The sequence below is a fragment of the Alexandromys fortis genome, unplaced genomic scaffold (genome assembly GCF_014885135.2).
Source record: "Alexandromys fortis isolate MF-2015 unplaced genomic scaffold, M_Fortis_MF-2015_v1.1 scaffold_73, whole genome shotgun sequence".
NCBI classification, from domain to species: domain Eukaryota; kingdom Metazoa; phylum Chordata; class Mammalia; order Rodentia; family Cricetidae; genus Alexandromys; species Alexandromys fortis.
In genome coordinates, this window is record NW_026067959.1 from 3,225,481 (window position 1) to 3,241,995 (window position 16,515).

The following is a 16,515-nucleotide window of genomic DNA, read 5'->3' on the forward strand; positions in this document are numbered from 1 at the left end:
AGTGCTCACTGTCCTCACGCAGCCGTGGCCTGCTATATTGGACATTTGTTTCAGTAGAGATTCAGCTGGTTAACCTTGCTGCACTATTTTTCCCTCTGTTTCCATTAAACAAAAGATGGCTTATTTTATTTTATTTTATTTTATTTTTTATTTTTTTTTTTTATTCAAGACAGGGTTTCTCAGTGGTTTTGGAGTCTGTCCTGGAACTCACTCTGTAGACCAGGCTGGTCTCGAACTCACAGAGATCCACCTGCCTCTGCCTCCCGAGTGCTGGGATTAAAGGCGTGCGCCACCATCACCCGGCAAGATGGCTTATTTTAATATGCCTTATTAGTAATTAATAACTTGGAGATTTTGCTGTACAGCCCAGGCAGGGTTTGATCTTTTCTTAGCCTATGTCTCTATAGTTGACTCTGACTCACTAGAGAAGCATTCCTTTGTTCTTCCTGCAATTATGAAGATGGCACCGCCTTTGTAATGGCCTTCCTGAGCATTGTTAGAAGATTCAAGAAGTGTTGACTAAAGTCACCCATTCTACCAACCTGTTGAGCCTCAAGATGATTTCTCCTTTTGTATAAGCATGTTTGCATGAGCTAGCTTTTCTGTTTTGATTATTTTTAGGTGGAATAGTTATTATGGTTATAATTATAGATCTCAAAAGTTGTGAGAGCAAAACCCTTAGAACAATGATTCTCAACCCATGGGTCACAACCCTCTTGGGGATCACTTATCAGATACCCTGCATATCAGATATTTACATTACGATTCATAACCATAGCAAAATTACAGTTATGAAGTAGCAACGAAAATAATTTTATGGTTGTGGTCACCATGACATGAGGAACTGTATTAAAGGCTCACAGCTTTAGGAAGGTTGAGAACCACTGCTCTGAAGGTACATCTTTGAGGCATCAAGCAAGCCTACCAGCTAGTCACCACTATGTCCTTCATTGTTCTCGGTGTTGAACAGAATAAGAACATGTATTTATTACAGGAAAGGGAAATTCAGGAAATGGATAGTATGATTTTAGCCAAGTTATAAAATAAGGAATTCAGATGTAGTAGTGATCTTAATCTGTTGTTAGAAATTAGTTAAATTTGAAGGTGTATACAGCAAGAAATACCTTCTATCTGATTGTGAAGATACCAACCTAAAAGTTGATTATATATTTTTTCAGATGTCCCTTAATGTTTATTAAGTACAAACACACATGTTTATTTTATATTAATACAATTGTACATAGAGAGTGATTTTAAGATTATTTTGCTGGATGTAGTAAATACATTTTTTTGTATCTGATCCATACTCTTATTACTAAGTTTTTTACTTTTAACTTTTACAGATTCTGTCGTGAGAAATCTGAAATATAATTATGTTCTTCTATAAGCATATTTATAATGTATAAACATTAGCATGGTTATGACTTGTTGCTCAATAAAATTTGTTTCTATTGGGATATATGAGAAGGGTCATGTGCCATGATCCAGCTGTTTCATTTGCGTGGTGAAACTCAGTAAATACCACAGACCTCTGTGCTGTGTGAAACAAATCTTTCTTTTAAACCTGTTTGTGCTTCAAGGGCTAGCAAGATGGCCCAGCAGTTACTAGTTGTTGCTCCTACAGAGTCCTGGGTTTGGTTCCTAGCACCCATACCATGGCTCACAACAATTCCAGAGGACCTGATGCCCTCTCTGACCTCTGCAGGCAGGCGTGTGGTGCACATAACATACATGCAGGTGAAGCACTCACACGCCTTATAAATAAATACTGAATTAAAAACCCAAACCTGGTTTTACTTCAGGAAGTGACTACAATAGGACTTCCACGTCTTACTCACAGAATATAGAATTTAATGTACTGCAGAGTGGCACCATGTGAAACTTTGAGAGTCTCAGAACAGAGTTAGAGAAACGTAGCTTCCTTGTTGAATCGTTGAACATGTGGGATGAATGCCGAGATTGGAAATTGCATGGAGGGGCAGAATGCTTGTGGTGCACAGATTACATACAGTCGTAATATGTATCGTGTGTCATGTGCTGTAATACCAGAGCTGACTGTCTACCTGTTAGGACTTTGAAGCAGGATTACTGTTTGCTCTTCGCCGTCTTGTGCAGGTCTGATTTCTTTCTTTCCCGCAGAGGATGGAGAATTCTGTTTCAGGGTCACTAAAGGTGCAGTTGGTCCCTGACTTGACTTTGCTTTTTCACTGAGAGAAGAGCAAGGGCCCCTGCTGCAGGAAGCCCTACAGTAGTTACCACTGAAGCTTTGTTCAGAGGTCATGCTGGGCTCTACAGAAATTAAGTTCAAGATTCTGGGAATTTGTAAATTATAGGTTTGCGTTAGTAATTAACATGGCTCTGTTCAGTCTGCTCGTCTTTGTTAGCCGTTCGTTCTCAGTGGGAAACAGTGTATAGGATTGAAGTTCCCCTTGCACAACCTACCCCTCGTGTGTGTGTGTGTGTGTGTGTGTGTGTGTGTGTGTGGTGTATACACACGAACGTGCGGTGTTGCTGGAAACTAAGCCAGGTTTCATGCATGCTCAGCAGGTACTCTGACACTGAGCCACACCCCAGCCTACTCCTGAGTTTCAGATTGCTTGCTGGGTTATTTTTTATGATTTGTTTGTACTTGCACTTTTTTTTTTTTCCTTTTCGAGACATGGTTTCTCTGTGTAGCCCTGCCTGGCTGTCTTGGAACTCTCTCTGTAGACGAGGATGGCCTCGGACTCAGAGATCCACCTGCCTCTGCCTCCTGAGTGCTGGGATTAAAAGCATGCGCCACCATACCTGGCTTGAACTTGAACCTTTTAAGAAAGGAAAATCCTATAACCCTTTTCAGGATATACATTTGTTGTTGCACAAGATTATCATGGGTTTCAGAGGTTTTTTAAACTAAAGTTTCAAAGAGAAAGAGTGGTTGAGTTAGGAGCTCCTTAAGGATCTGAGTGTAGGGGTGACTGGCTAGCAGCTGTGGCCTCGGATGAGGGATTAAAGCCATAGTGAGCCTGCTGGAGGAACCAGAGAAACACCTGCCTTCTCTGTGCTCCCATCCTCTGGCTTTTGCCAGTGCCAGCCTCTCCATCCCTGTTGGCTAAACTTAACTGCAGGCAGAGGGGAGAGAGTTGCGGGTTGTCTGTGTGCGGGTCCTGTGCTGAGTGAAGAAGGGAGAAGGTAGTGGGAAGACATCTACAGACTATTAAACCCTGCTTTCTGATAGAAATGTACACATGCGCCATTGTACGTCTGTAACAAATAATAGCACATAGATGAGTATTGCAGGGTTCCTAAACGAGTTCTCCTCCGAAACTTTTAATGAGGAGAAAAGTATCTAGAGTTATTGTCAGTGTCAGTCAGTGTCTGTGGGAACTGGAAGGGTGACTCGGTGGCTGAGAGCACTTGCTGCTCTTGGAGAGGACTCAGATTTGAGTCCCGTCATCCACATAGTAACACAAGCATCCATACTCCATTTCCAGTTGTCTAGGTACCAGGCACATACCTGGTACACATATGTAAGTGCAGGCAAAATCTCATTCACATAGAACAGATAATTTTTTAAAACTTTAAAAAGATTATCTCTATCCTTTAGATAGTAAGGGAAGAATGGTCCTTTATGAAAGTTTTAGAGACTTCCTACGACACCGATTAGAATATGCCACTCTCCCTCATGCCCTTAAACTATTAAGATAATCTCTAGAGCAAATAAAGGATCCTTTAAAAAATTATATATCATCTTGGCTGGCCTGGAACTCACTACCTAGACCAGGCTATCCTTGAATTTACAGAGACCCTCCTACTCCGCCTCCAGCATGCTGGGATTAAAGGTGTGCTCAGCCACACTCAGCAAGAATATTTATTTTTTAGATAGGATCTTATAGTATAACCCAGACTTGCCTTGAACTCATGATTCTTCTGCCTCAGCCCCCTAAATTCTGGGGATTGTCGGCATATGCCACCATGTACAAATAGAGGCATTTGTTTAGATGGATGAATCTCTGTCCCTTTTCCTTCCCTCTCCGTCTACCTGTAACATGTAACATTTAAGAAGAGTAAGGGAAATAATTGTACTATAACTTGCAGAAAAGATGTTTTTATAATGACACTCACACACAATCATGTTGAGAAGAAGGGCTTCAGTGGGAGGAGGCCATGAGAGAGTAATGAGCGTGGCAGTGACCAAAGCCCCCTCATCTACATATGTGAAACTGTCAAAGCATAGGAGGCCACTTTCCAGAGGGCATTGTTGAGTTAATAACCTTCCCCTCTGACCTCATGGTCTTTACTGAGTTCTCGTTCTCCTTAATGTGGACATTTGACATCCTGCATTACCTGTATGGCCAGCTATGAGACACTTCAAGCTTTGGCTTTTGTAGTATAACATTGTCCTTTTCTAGTGTTTATTCATGTTTTCAGAGAATGATTTCCGTGCTGCCAAACAAGAGAGACACGTTCCCTGCCCTCTAGAGTGTATAACCAGCCATTCTTCCTTCTTTATAGTCTCTTTTCATGGTTTTATGGACACTATTAGTTCTTGACTGATTGCTCTATTTGTCTTGTTTTTGTGCTTTCTCTGAGAACTGTTTTATCCTCTTTAAGTAATAAATTTAGAATGCTTACACATCTCTATCCTGAATTTTATTTATTTATTTAGCTATTTAGTAAAATTTTATTCAGCTTTGATTATGTTGTACCCTGATTCAAAGGGCACAACAATAATGAATATAGTATCTGCTGCTGGTGTTGCTGAAAGATGTTCAGAAAGGCAGGGTAATTGTCTCCAGTGCCCTGGGACAGGTAAGGGACGGCCTGGCTTATCTTGAAAGGGGAGGGGGGGCAGCGCTCACCGTAGAAGACTGATAATATATGACGAGCCCCAGGGTTTCAAAAGCATAGTAGTTGAGTGTGACTAAGGGCTGTGAGAGGAGTGGAAGAGAAGGCTGACCGCCATAGGAAGGGGAGTGAGGCAAAGGCAGTGCTCTCCACACTGAGCTAGCACATTCCCCGTGGATGATGTCCCGTGCAACTCCACATTCCAGTCTAGGGCGACCAGTCTCTCTACCCCAAACGTCACTTCACGTCCGCCTCAGCAGTTGTGGGCAGCCTTCGGGTTGTGTCATTCCTATTTCAAAACATTATTCCTGCAGCCTTTTCTGTCTTCAACTTCTGGATTATTTCAAAGATGTGTTAAAGATTTCTGTTTCCTCTCTTCCTGTTAATTTCTAAAATACTTAGTTTACTATGTTACTGACTTTGGCCAAAAGAAGACTTGTTTTTATTTCCTACAAGGTAAATTCTTTCTTAGGCCAGTGTTTTAAACAGTCCTTTAAACAGTCCTTTAATAAACACAACCTGAAGCCCTCATACTGTCATTACAACCTCAGACTTGCAGAATTCAGAGATAATTAGTGGCAAAGATGTTCCTCTCACTGTGAAGTTTCATCATGAATAGACGTATTTTACTGAACAAGCATGTTTTAAAAGGACAGCTCCACTGCCTCCAGTCTGTCTTCATCAACACAGTTCTAAACTTTGACTGCAGGCGAATCACTTGTACCCATAGGAGAACACATGCACACTGGCTGGGGGAGTAGCAGGCGTTAGAATCCTGCCTGTCCCACTTAAAACAGTAGTAACTGTAATGACCAGCGGGGCCTCAGCAATCTGTGCATGAGCTGATCTGAGGATTGAGTTCATCTGGGTAGCTGGTGCTTGGCGTGTGTGAGCCTGCAGTGTGGGGAAGCTCTCTTGGTGGGATGGATGGACCCTTTGCTCGTTCCCTCTGCTCCTGTGCCTGCAGCTCTGGTGCTGCCGCTCCTCCCTGTGCCTCCTGTTGCCTGTGAGTCACCTGTTTGTCACCTCTTCTTCAATGCTCTTCTTTGTCTCGGTTTATGTCAATCTCTGAATTTCTGTTGGTTCTTTTATACCACTTTAATAATTGTACTTCTGTTTTAATGGTATATTTCTGCTTTGTATTTCTTTTTGGATGTGTGTGCAGTAATAATAGTTACTAGAATTACTATTACAGTCAAGATACAGAACAATTTTGGTTTTTTTTGTTTGTTTGTTTTGGCATTTGGTTTTTTGAGACAGAGTTTCTCTGTGTAGCTCTGGATGTCCTGGAACTCTCTCTGTAGACCCTGCTGGCCCTGAACTCACAGAGAGCCTCTGCCTCCCGAGTGCTGGGATTAAAGGCATGTGCCACCACTGCCCAGCGAACAGAACAGTTCAGTTACAGAGTAGTTTTGTTACTTTCTCTTGAAAAACGTCTGTGTTGGTGTTTTTAAACAAGCTCTCAAGTGTACATTTTTTTTTCTACACAATACAGCCTAGATCTTGAACCTGTTTTGCACAAATTAGTTTTCTGTATCTGGTCTAACCTAGTGTTGCATATACAATGAGTAAGCAGATGCTTCAGTATTTGAACTGTATAAAGCCCAAATCAGTGTAAATTTGAACATATTTAGAAACTGCGAGCCAGGTGACATGGTGTGTGCCTATAGGCTTAGCTACTTGGGAGGCTGAGGCATGTTAAAGTCGTTTTGAAACCCTGCCAAGACCAAGAAAGCCATTTTTTTTTGTCTTGGGGAACAAGGGCTTGTTCTTTTCTTTTTTTTATTATCAAATATACTTATAAGTTTTTTTTGAACTTTATTCTAATGTGGAACGGATATTTACTTCTTTGTCTTTCAAATACTATGATGCTGTTATTAAATTTATTTATGTTAGTTTGTCTTTTTCCTTAAACATATTTAGGATATTAAACTGCTAAATTAAATAGGAATTAATTATAGAATGTAAAATAAAAAATGTGCCTGCATTCTCAGTTTTATTTTCTGTGGACCAATTTTGATCTTTTCCCTGGTGGTCCCTTTCCCGATTGTCCCTAAGACGAGAGGTCAGTGCAAGCAAGAGCGTCAGTTGTGAACGCGCAGAGGCTGCGTGGTCTCATTAACCCTTCCACGGGGTATCAGAGATCTCGATCTCTCCAGAAAGGGCAGAGTTTAGTTAAGATTTATATCCCATACTCTCTCCTCCCTAAAGAAGTGAATTGAATGTAATTATATGTATCTTTTTTTTCCCTTCCCCAACAGCTTCCCTGCCTATGGCTGTTCTAAATTTTGGCCAAATATATCCATTTCAGAGAGGCTTTTTCTGTTCTGACAACAGCATCAAGTATCCATACCATGACAGTACCGTCAGAAGCGTTTTGCTCGTCATAGTGGGGCTTGGCTTACCCATTTCCTCTGTAAGTAAATTACTGAGCAGGTAGTGGTGGCTTGTTGAAGTAATGACGTTGGGGTGGGAGTAAATTCAAGCCCGACCTTCACTAGTGTTACTATGGAAAATGGTTGCTGAAGGAAAGAGTTCTGCTGTTTATTCCTGGAGAATGGTGATTTTTCCAGTTAAAGGTGTGTGCTACTTAAAACAGCTTGAAGATGGACTAACTCTTCTCAATACGAATGAAGAGGGATAGCCCCGCTACTGCTCAGCTCCAGTAAGCTCTTTCACGGCTGGGCCTAAACCAAGATTCTGCCTTATCATCACACTGTTGGCTGAGAATCAAGATCATAAAAAGATGTTGCTTTCTAAGTCTGAAAAGACAAGATTGTAAGTAAAGTCTGCAGACTACATTCAGGCCATCACTGTTTAGAGCTGTGGTATGTGAGATCGTCGACTTGTAGTGTTGGGTTTTACTGTTTCAGGTCACTAGAGACTTCCACCCCATGTTAATATTGACAAACTGAGTTAAGACTGCCACTTGGGGTACTGCACCTGCTTGCTTTATACTTAGTTCTGATTCCTAAGCCTCACACTTTGTCTCTGTCTGAGATAAGTCTCAGGTAGTCCATGCTGGCCTGAGACGTCTGGTCCCCTGCTTCTATTTACCAAGTCCTGAGATGTCAGGCATGTGTGTTTTTATGGGACTTGGAAATAGAAGAAAAGGAGCAGGGCAGGATTTACCCTCTGGCACGTCTCTGAGTGCAGTGGGTCCACTGTGTATTTCCCCTGTGCCCTCCTGGGTCTTGTCAGCTCAGCTCCTTAGAGGTGTGTCCAAACTTTTAAGAGTCCCAGTCAGCTCAGCAGCCTGTTCTTCAGCAGGACTGGCTGGCTTTTCTTTCCTGATTTTTAATAAGCTATTTTTTTTTTTTTGCTTTAGCAGTTCACGAATATGAGTTCAGTTTGTCTTTTTCACTTTAAGTTTTCTTCTTTCCTGAATAGTCTCCAGAATAGTATTCCAGTGGCTGAATGATCTCGACTTTTATTATATTCTAAGATACATACTTCTGTATACTTAAAATTTAAACATGAGTTTAAAATAAAAGGGACGGTGAAAAATTGGGATTAGGAATTTAGTTTTAGGATCCTTTTCCCTGAGAGGCAGTGTCACTACGCTAGCATTATCTGGTTGTGCTCCCCCCCCCCCCCAGGATTGTGATCTGGGCGGAGGGACTCCTGCAGAACTGTCACCGAGTGCCACTAACCAGTGCCACTGTCCTTGGACGGAGTGGGAGGTCTGTGTTGTAGCTATTATTTTAAGCAAATGTTGCCACATCAGGTTTTTGTCAACCTATTCAGTATTGCTTGAGGCTCAGGAAGTTAACTTTAAATCGCAGGGTTTGGTACATTTCATTTTTTTCTTAAAACTTAATTACAGAAATCTAATGGTTTATGAAGTGAACAAAGCTTATAAAGTCGATCAACAATAAAAACAGTAACCTGTAGTCTCCTACCTGCTGAAAACTAGTGACAGGTCAGGGATATTCAGTTTGGCGGTTTTTATTTCATTATGAAAACACTACAGATTCAGTTTTGTGTCCTTTTTATTTAACAAATATTTTTGAATAAGTGATCAGAATAGGTCCCCAACTGTTAGACAGTGGGGATGGAGACCAGTGACACAGGTGTGTGTGTTCTTCAGAGCAGTGAGAAACACTCGGTGTGAACCTTGAGTGCTTGGTGTGGTGAGTTCTTGAGTTTGTTGTTGGAATTCACTTGGAAAACCTTGTTAATACAAACTTAGGGAATAGAAGGAGCAACGTTTAGCTAGTTTCTGGGCCTTAATGTGATGATGGCTTATGAACTAATGCAGAAGGACTTCTTTACAGTTTCTAGGATAGATTTGTTTTAATAATTCGCATGTAATATTTCATATAGAAGATACTTTGTTTTTATTTACAGGGATTATTCATGTTTAACATAGCTATATCTACACATCTTGTATAATTTGATGAGTAATAAGATCTTAGATGGTAAAAAATTTGTATTTTAAAAGTGACTTATTTTTCTCTTTTAAAGTTTTAAAAAGAACCCCAAGTGTGATGGGCAGCGTGCTGTTTGGATATGCATTCTAGTTCCAGCTTCCGAGGGCTCTATTTTGAAAACCAACTGAGGAAACTACTTTACCTTTTTTTGTTTTTTTAATTTATGTCTTAGAAAATTGACTGAATTTGTGATATTTGCTTTAAAAAATGTTATTTTTAAAAACAGAGCCTTATATCTCCAACTGGCGGCCATGTAGTTGAGGTAGAAAGTTTTTGATCATTAAAAATAATTCTGCCCTTGGGTATACAACAGGGAAGGTTTAGGTAGACCCATGAGGAGATGATTGGCAAACTGGACTTCATTAATAAAAAAACTGTACTTTGAAAGACACTGTTAAGAAAGTGACACAGGCGGTGGTGGTGCCTGGGAGGCAGGGGCCAGCCTGGTCTACAGAGCGAGTTCCAGGCCAGCCTGGTCTACAGAGCGAGTTCCAGGATAGCCTGGTCTACAGAGCGAGTTCCAGGCCAGCCTGGTCTACACAGAGGAACCCTATTTAAAAAAAAGAAAGAACAGTAATGGCACAGACAGGTGTTTTGAATTTTTTTCCCCAACCCAGTGAAGGATCACAGTTGAAGATGTACTAAGAACTTTAAAAAACCAACATTGAGAAAACAACCCAAGCTGAGTGCAGTTATTAACCTGTGGTCCCGGGCTTGGGAAACTAAAGCAGGAGGACCTCCAGTTCAAGGCCAGCCTGGCTATGTAGCTGGGGCCAAAAAGTGAGGGGTGGAGGGAAAACAAGCCAGCTGAAAGTAGACTGGAGGTCTGAAGAGAAAGAAGACAGACACATGATGAGCAAGCTGTGAAAGGGTGCTTGGTGTCAAGTCAAACTGGGGCTCTACTGTCCTCCCCAGAATAGTGAAAATTCAAGACTGATAATGCCAGATGCTGCAGAAAATGGTATAGCTACTTTGGAAGATACTTTGGCAATTTCTTACAAAGTTAATTTAGTCTGACCATAGGCTACAGCAATTGTGCTCCTAAGTTTTTACCCCAATGAGTTGCAAACTGGTCACATTAAAAAAAAATTGCACACACATGTCTGTAACATTTTTATTCATAATTGCTTGCTGTGAAACAATCCTTCTGTACACTGTGAATATGTATTACATTGGTTAATAAGGAACTGACAGGCCAGTAGCCAGACAGGAAGCTATAGGACATGGGGAAGAAGGCAGAGTAAGAGGAGACACCAGCCAGCCACTGAGCAAGCAGGACATGCAGAAAATAAGGTAACAAGCCATGAGCCACATGGCAGCATAAATGGAATTATGGGTTAATTTAAAGGTAAGAGTCAGCTAGTAACAAGCCTGAGCTATTAACTGAGCATTTATAAATAATATTAAGTCTCCGTGTGGTAATTTGGAAGCAGCTGCCAGGACGGGGAGTGGGCAGTCAGGACAAGGAAATTTCCGACTACAGTTGTTCAAAACTTAAAAACAAAACAAGCAAGATACCTTTCTGTAGTTGAATGGATAAATGAAGTGTGGAATTGGAATGTTCCACACATAGAATATTCATATCTGATGACACACAGAAACAAGTGGGCTGGGGTGTAGCTCAGTGCTAGAGTACTTGCCTCGCATGGGCAAGGCCCTGGGCTGTGTCCTTAGAACTGCAAGAGCCAAAGAACAAAATCCAAGGAAATGAACCATCATCCAAGAAGAACCATGAAAGAACTCCAAGTGCACATTACTAAGTACAAGAAGCCAGTGTGAAAAGACTGCATTTTCTGATGCCAACTATGATATTACGGAAATGCAAGACTGTAGAGCTAGTGCAGAGTTAAGTGGGGCGAGGGAGGATAAAAGGGGCACCTAAAGCAGAGGATTTGCAGGGCAGTGAAACTGCTCTGTATGGCAGGTACCATGATGGTGGATGTATCAGTGCAGACAGAACTATGAATGAGTCCTATGGTGGACCTCAGATTGCAGTTATTACCAGTGTGCTAATACTGGTTCTTTAGTTTTATCAAATGTGTTGGGCCAAGGTAAGGTGTTTATAAGACAAGGAGTGTGATAGTAGAGAGGGTGTGTATGTGTGTATTTATTTTCTGCTCAGGTTTTACGTAAACTTAAAAGGTTTTTTAAGAAAAAAAATAAAGCAAGGCTTAAAAACTGGTAGAGTACCTGCTGTCTCATGGAAAGCCCTGGGTTCTACACACGCAAGTGCACGTGCATATACTTATACACAGTGAATATTAATTTTAAAATACATATTGGGCACATGCAGGCGGATGTGATGGTCTGCAGAGTGAATTCTAGGACAGCTAAGACTATGCAGAGAAACCCTGTCTTGAAAATCACCCCTCCACACACCACCCATTTCCTTTTCTCTGAGGCTCTGTTCTCCATGGATGTTTTATACGGAGTGCTGTGGAGTCATGGCTCCCCCTTCTCTCTGGACTTGTTCCTTCTGTGATCCCATCTGGCTCGTGTGTGTTGTTTACATCTTTAGCCTTGACGTCTTCCCTTCATCGCAGGCATTACGTCTGCTGTCTACTATAGGTAACTCAAGCAGATTCATCCTGTTCCCCAGTTCCCTTTCCAGGGATGCATTTCTCAGTTAGTGTAACTTTAAATGGCTTGCTCAACCTGCTTTCCATCCTTGGCTATTCTCTCATACATGCATATTGAATCAGTCCACCAGCAAATCCTGTTGGCTACTTTCAGCTTACATCTTGAAATGACCACAGTCAGACTCCTGCCAGCTCGTCGCTGACCCCGACTAATGACCATACAAAGTGGGATCTCAGTTCATTACTGAGCTGATTTGAATGATTGCTTAATAATTAAAGATGATTTCCTTCAGACCGTTAAGACCCCACTCTCTGATATTAGCTTTTATAATGAAATGTACCTTATTATTGATAAGAATAAGATTTAAATGTCTGGATTGCTAAGACATGAATGGAGTCCCTCAGCCTTTTGGTCTGTGTACTGAATCGAGTTAAACGTATTAAGTTGCTACAAAGGTCTTTAAAATTTAGTAAAAGAGGCTGGGCATGGTGATGCCTGTCTTTAATCCCAGCACTCAGGAGGCAGAGGCGGGAGGATCTCTGTGAGTTCAAGGCTAGCTTGGTCTACAGAGCAAGTTCTGGGACAGGCAAGACTACATAAATATAACTTGTGGAAGTATTTGCATTTCCCTAATATTAGAAGAGGTTTGGTTGGTTGGTTGTTTTTGTTTGTTTTGTTTTTTGAGAAAGGGTTTCCCTGTGTAACTCTGGCTGTCCTGGGACTCGCTCTGTAGAGCAGGCTGACCGGAGTCTTTTTCATATAAGAGACAACAATTTTTAAGCTTTGCTCAAGTTCTAACTAAAACAGTTTTGAAGTTTTTGTCGTTTTACTCTTTTTACTCTTTTGGCTCCTTAGGGGTCCACCACCCAGTTCCGAAACAAATACACGGAGTCTTATTTTTTCTTATGACTCCCAGCCTTAGCCTGCCTTGTTTCTAGCCAGCTTTTCTTAATTTAAATTATCCCAAATTTACCCTTTGCCTCTGGGATTTTTCCTTTTCTTTCTTCTCTAATCTTACTTTCAGTCTTACTCCGGGGCTGGCTGTGTGGCTGGTCCCATCTTTTCTCACTTTTTGATCTGTCTTGCTTTCTCTTTTTCTCCTTGTATTTATTCTCTCTGCCTGTCAGCCCCGCCTATCCTTTTTCCTGCCTCACTATTGGCCGTTCAGCTCTTTATTGAACCATTAGGTGTTTTAGACAGGTAAAGCAGCACAGCTTCCCAGAGTTAAACAAGTGCAGTGTAAGGAATGCAACACAAGCAAATGTTACAGATCTACCACAGCAAGTATTTCTCTTACGGTTCCAAGCTCCTGAGCTATATGTATAAGAGAGAGTTAAAGAAGCTGGTGTTTTTAGCAGTCTTTTACTATCTCAGGTGGAGGATGGGGAAATATTTTTGTGGTATGCAGTTTGTGCAAGTTAGGAGCTACTATATTACACATCCATTTGAACCGTTGAAGATTTTCATTATTGGAAGCAGAAGGCTGTACTATTTCAAGGATGATCTCAAGTTTCTATTCAGAGGACTTGAGCTTCAAATGTGTTCATTGTGACTAACCATTGGACATATTAAAAATCAGGATGTGGGATGAAAATGCTACAGCCTCTTTAAAAAAGAATTTGGCAGCTTCTTAAAAAGTTAAATACAGTTACCACATGACCCAGCAATTCCTTGTAGGTGTCTGCTCGTTAGAAATGAAAATACATCCACACAGAGACTCGTGTATGAGTGTTAGTCATAAGATCCCCAAACTGGACATTGGTGTTTGGAGAAACCAGATGTGCTGTGTATGTACTGTAGAGTAGTCTAGCGTAAGAAGGAAAACACATGCACAACATGAATTAGCCTCAAGGACGTTATAGTAGTAATAGGAGCACATGGGAAGTACCAGCTGCTGTATGATTCCATTTATACGAGATGCCGGAAGCAGGGCAGTGGTCGCTCTAGGTTGGTGTAGGAGGATGGACGGAATGCACACAGGCTCATGAATGATTGTGGTGGTGGATTTACAGTGGATGGACTTTATGGTACATGTTGGACCTTAAGGTTATTAAAGAGGGGAGGAAAGCCGGGGAGATGACTCTGGTTAAGAGCACTTGCTGCTCTTGCAGAGGACCAGGGTGAGTTCTCAGCACCCACATTGGGTGGCTCATAACCACCTGTACTTCCAGTTCCAGGGCAGCCGATATCCTCTTCTGGCCTTCATGGCCACATACATGCACACGGTGTACAAACAGATAAACACACAGACGATAAACATGCAAATCTTTAAAAGAAGGAGGAGAGAAGTTAAAATTAATTTCCCAGCTAGAGTATTAAGGAAAATAATGGCAGATGCAGTCATTTAAAAATTATGAAAAGAGATTTGTTTAAGAGATGTAATCTTTCTGGTAAAAGTAAAAGGATTTTTCTTTTTTTTATATTTATTTATTTATTATGTATACAATATTCTGTCTGTGTGTATGCCTGCAGGCCAGAAGAGGGCACCAGACATCATTACAGATGGTTGTGAGCCACCATGTGGTTGCTGGGAATTGACCTCAGGACCTTTGGAAGAGCAGGCAATGCTCTTAACCACTGAGCCATCTCTCCAGCCCCGTAAAAGGATTTTTGATTTGAACTGACAACAACATAGACAGTCCTTTCGTTCTTGCCTTGGATGTCATACATGTCAAAGATAGCGTCAACTGTTTACTTAAAATGTTCAGTTTTTCCACACTGTACCATGGCTGGTAGAGAAAATTAGGACCGTACAGTTACATTTGGGGGAAGTAATTGGCCAAAAATGTTAACATTTATATCCTTTAATTTTACATAAAATATTCTAAGGAAATAATTAGGAATGCAAACAAGGATTTGAATTGGAAATATTCTCTGTACTGTAGAGATTAGCCAGAAGCCTAAAAGCAGCCTTTGTGCTGTCCCTGTTGGACGATTAGGATGTGGAAGGGGTAGAAACTGTTCCTCATTAGCCTAAGTAAAACTTGTTTGTTGAAACAGATAGAAGGTACTCAGCAGCCTAGATAGTGGGACCATTGAGACCTTCTGGCACTGGGGAACCCAAGCTACCTTTTGCATCCTGCCCTGGGGCGGGTCAGGCTAGTCCCTTCTTTCTCTCGGTAAATGGGCTTTGTCCTCGGCCTTTTTGCGTGTGTGCCAGTGCTGTGTGCCAGCTCACATGGACTCGGTCTTGTATTACTGAGAGGTTCTAGAAGCATCCTTTTGAGTCTTAAGTGGGTCGTGAACACCTGTGGCTGGCCTGTACTGAGCTAAATTAGTGGAAATGAACCACAGGTTTCTGTGATGGTGACAAGGGGTGGTTATTACCAACTTAAACGTATTCCCGATGCCTTCTGAACTCAAATTCCGGATAGAGTGCACCTGTGGTGGATTCCTGCTTTGGTGTTGGGTTTCTACTCCTCCCCCTCCTTAAAGCTCCTTACTGGAGAATGGCGATCACAGCCTTCCCCTCCCGACACTCTTCTTCTGAGTCGTCCTTGCTCCTCCGTCCTGACCTGCACCAGCTCGCCGCTCTCTGTGTCCATGTAATGTCACTGTTACTTTGTGATTGTTTCTCACGTCACATCTGTCCTGCACATTTTCTTTCTCCTTTGTAGCTAAGGGAATCGTTTGCATCTCTTGTTTCCTCCTGTCCCCCTTCCTATTGGGACTCACACTGTAGACACTGCCCTGGTTTTTTTCTCTGTTCTTCTCCGGGGTAATTATGTACTGTACTGTACTGTACTGTCCTCAGCTTTGTAATCCTGATAGCACTGAGGATTCCTTTTTTGGGGGTGGGGGCAGGGGTCCAAGACCGTTTCTCTGTAACAGCCCTGGCTCCTGGAACTCACAGACATCCATCTGCCTCTTCCTCCTGAGTGCTGAGATTAAAGGCTTGTGCCACCATACCCGGCAGCATTGAGGATTTTTTATACAGTGTATCGAATATTTACCCAATTACACATTCCTTCATTTTAAAGTGGACTACTTATCACACTTGTATGTAAATTTTTTCCCTCCATCTTAAGAAAAATATTGTTTTTCTCCTCTAAATTTAAGAGTAATTTAACTTGATTTTTGTGGCCAAAGGAGAAAAAAACTTAGTATTAATTGGTATGCATATTAATATTTTTCAGTATATTTAAGGCTTTTAATATGAAATTTCCCGTAGACTAAAACCACAAAACCTAGAGTGTTTTGGATACTAGTGATGTATATTTAATTTCTGTACTAAATATCTTACTATAGAAAGAAGCAATGCTGATTGGAAAAAAAAATGCAACCAATTGAGAAATGTGCTGTGTAGGCAGTAAAAGTTTCCAGTATTTTTTTTTTGTAGAGTTCTTACAAATAAAATGAACGTATAGGTCTTTGTGAATGTGAAACGAATGTCCGTTCCGTCGAGTATTGTAATTGGTGGAAGGGTCCATGTTCAGCTGCTGTGCAGAGCAGGCAGCAGTGGAGCCTCCACCCCGTGTGTGCAGTTAGCACTCGAGTTGATAAGAGTGAGAAGTTTGTGTGACTCTCCTGAAGTTGTGCTACAGCCATAGCACATGTGTTGAAGGCCTGGGTGTTTCACCCCATTACCCTGATTGCAAGAATGTTGTGAACTGGGCGAGCCTGGATTCAGTGAGAGGGTGGGCTAGCAAAGTCAGCTCTAGTGTAACTTTTAAAG

General features: G+C 41.5%; 1 protein-coding gene across 2 annotated transcripts in view; it reads left to right on the forward strand.

Moving 5' to 3' along the window:
* Positions 1 to 16,515, forward strand: part of Plpp1 (phospholipid phosphatase 1) — a 57,630-nt gene that overhangs the window by 25,484 nt on the left and 15,631 nt on the right. The window contains exon 2 of one of the 2 annotated variants that reach the window (XM_050152848.1): positions 7,089 to 7,243. The exons of the other annotated variant lie outside the window; for it this stretch is intronic. Coding sequence (XP_050008805.1) covers positions 7,089 to 7,243 — 155 coding nt within the window. The remainder of the gene's footprint in view (positions 1 to 7,088; positions 7,244 to 16,515) is intronic. 2 annotated transcript variants of the gene reach the window in all.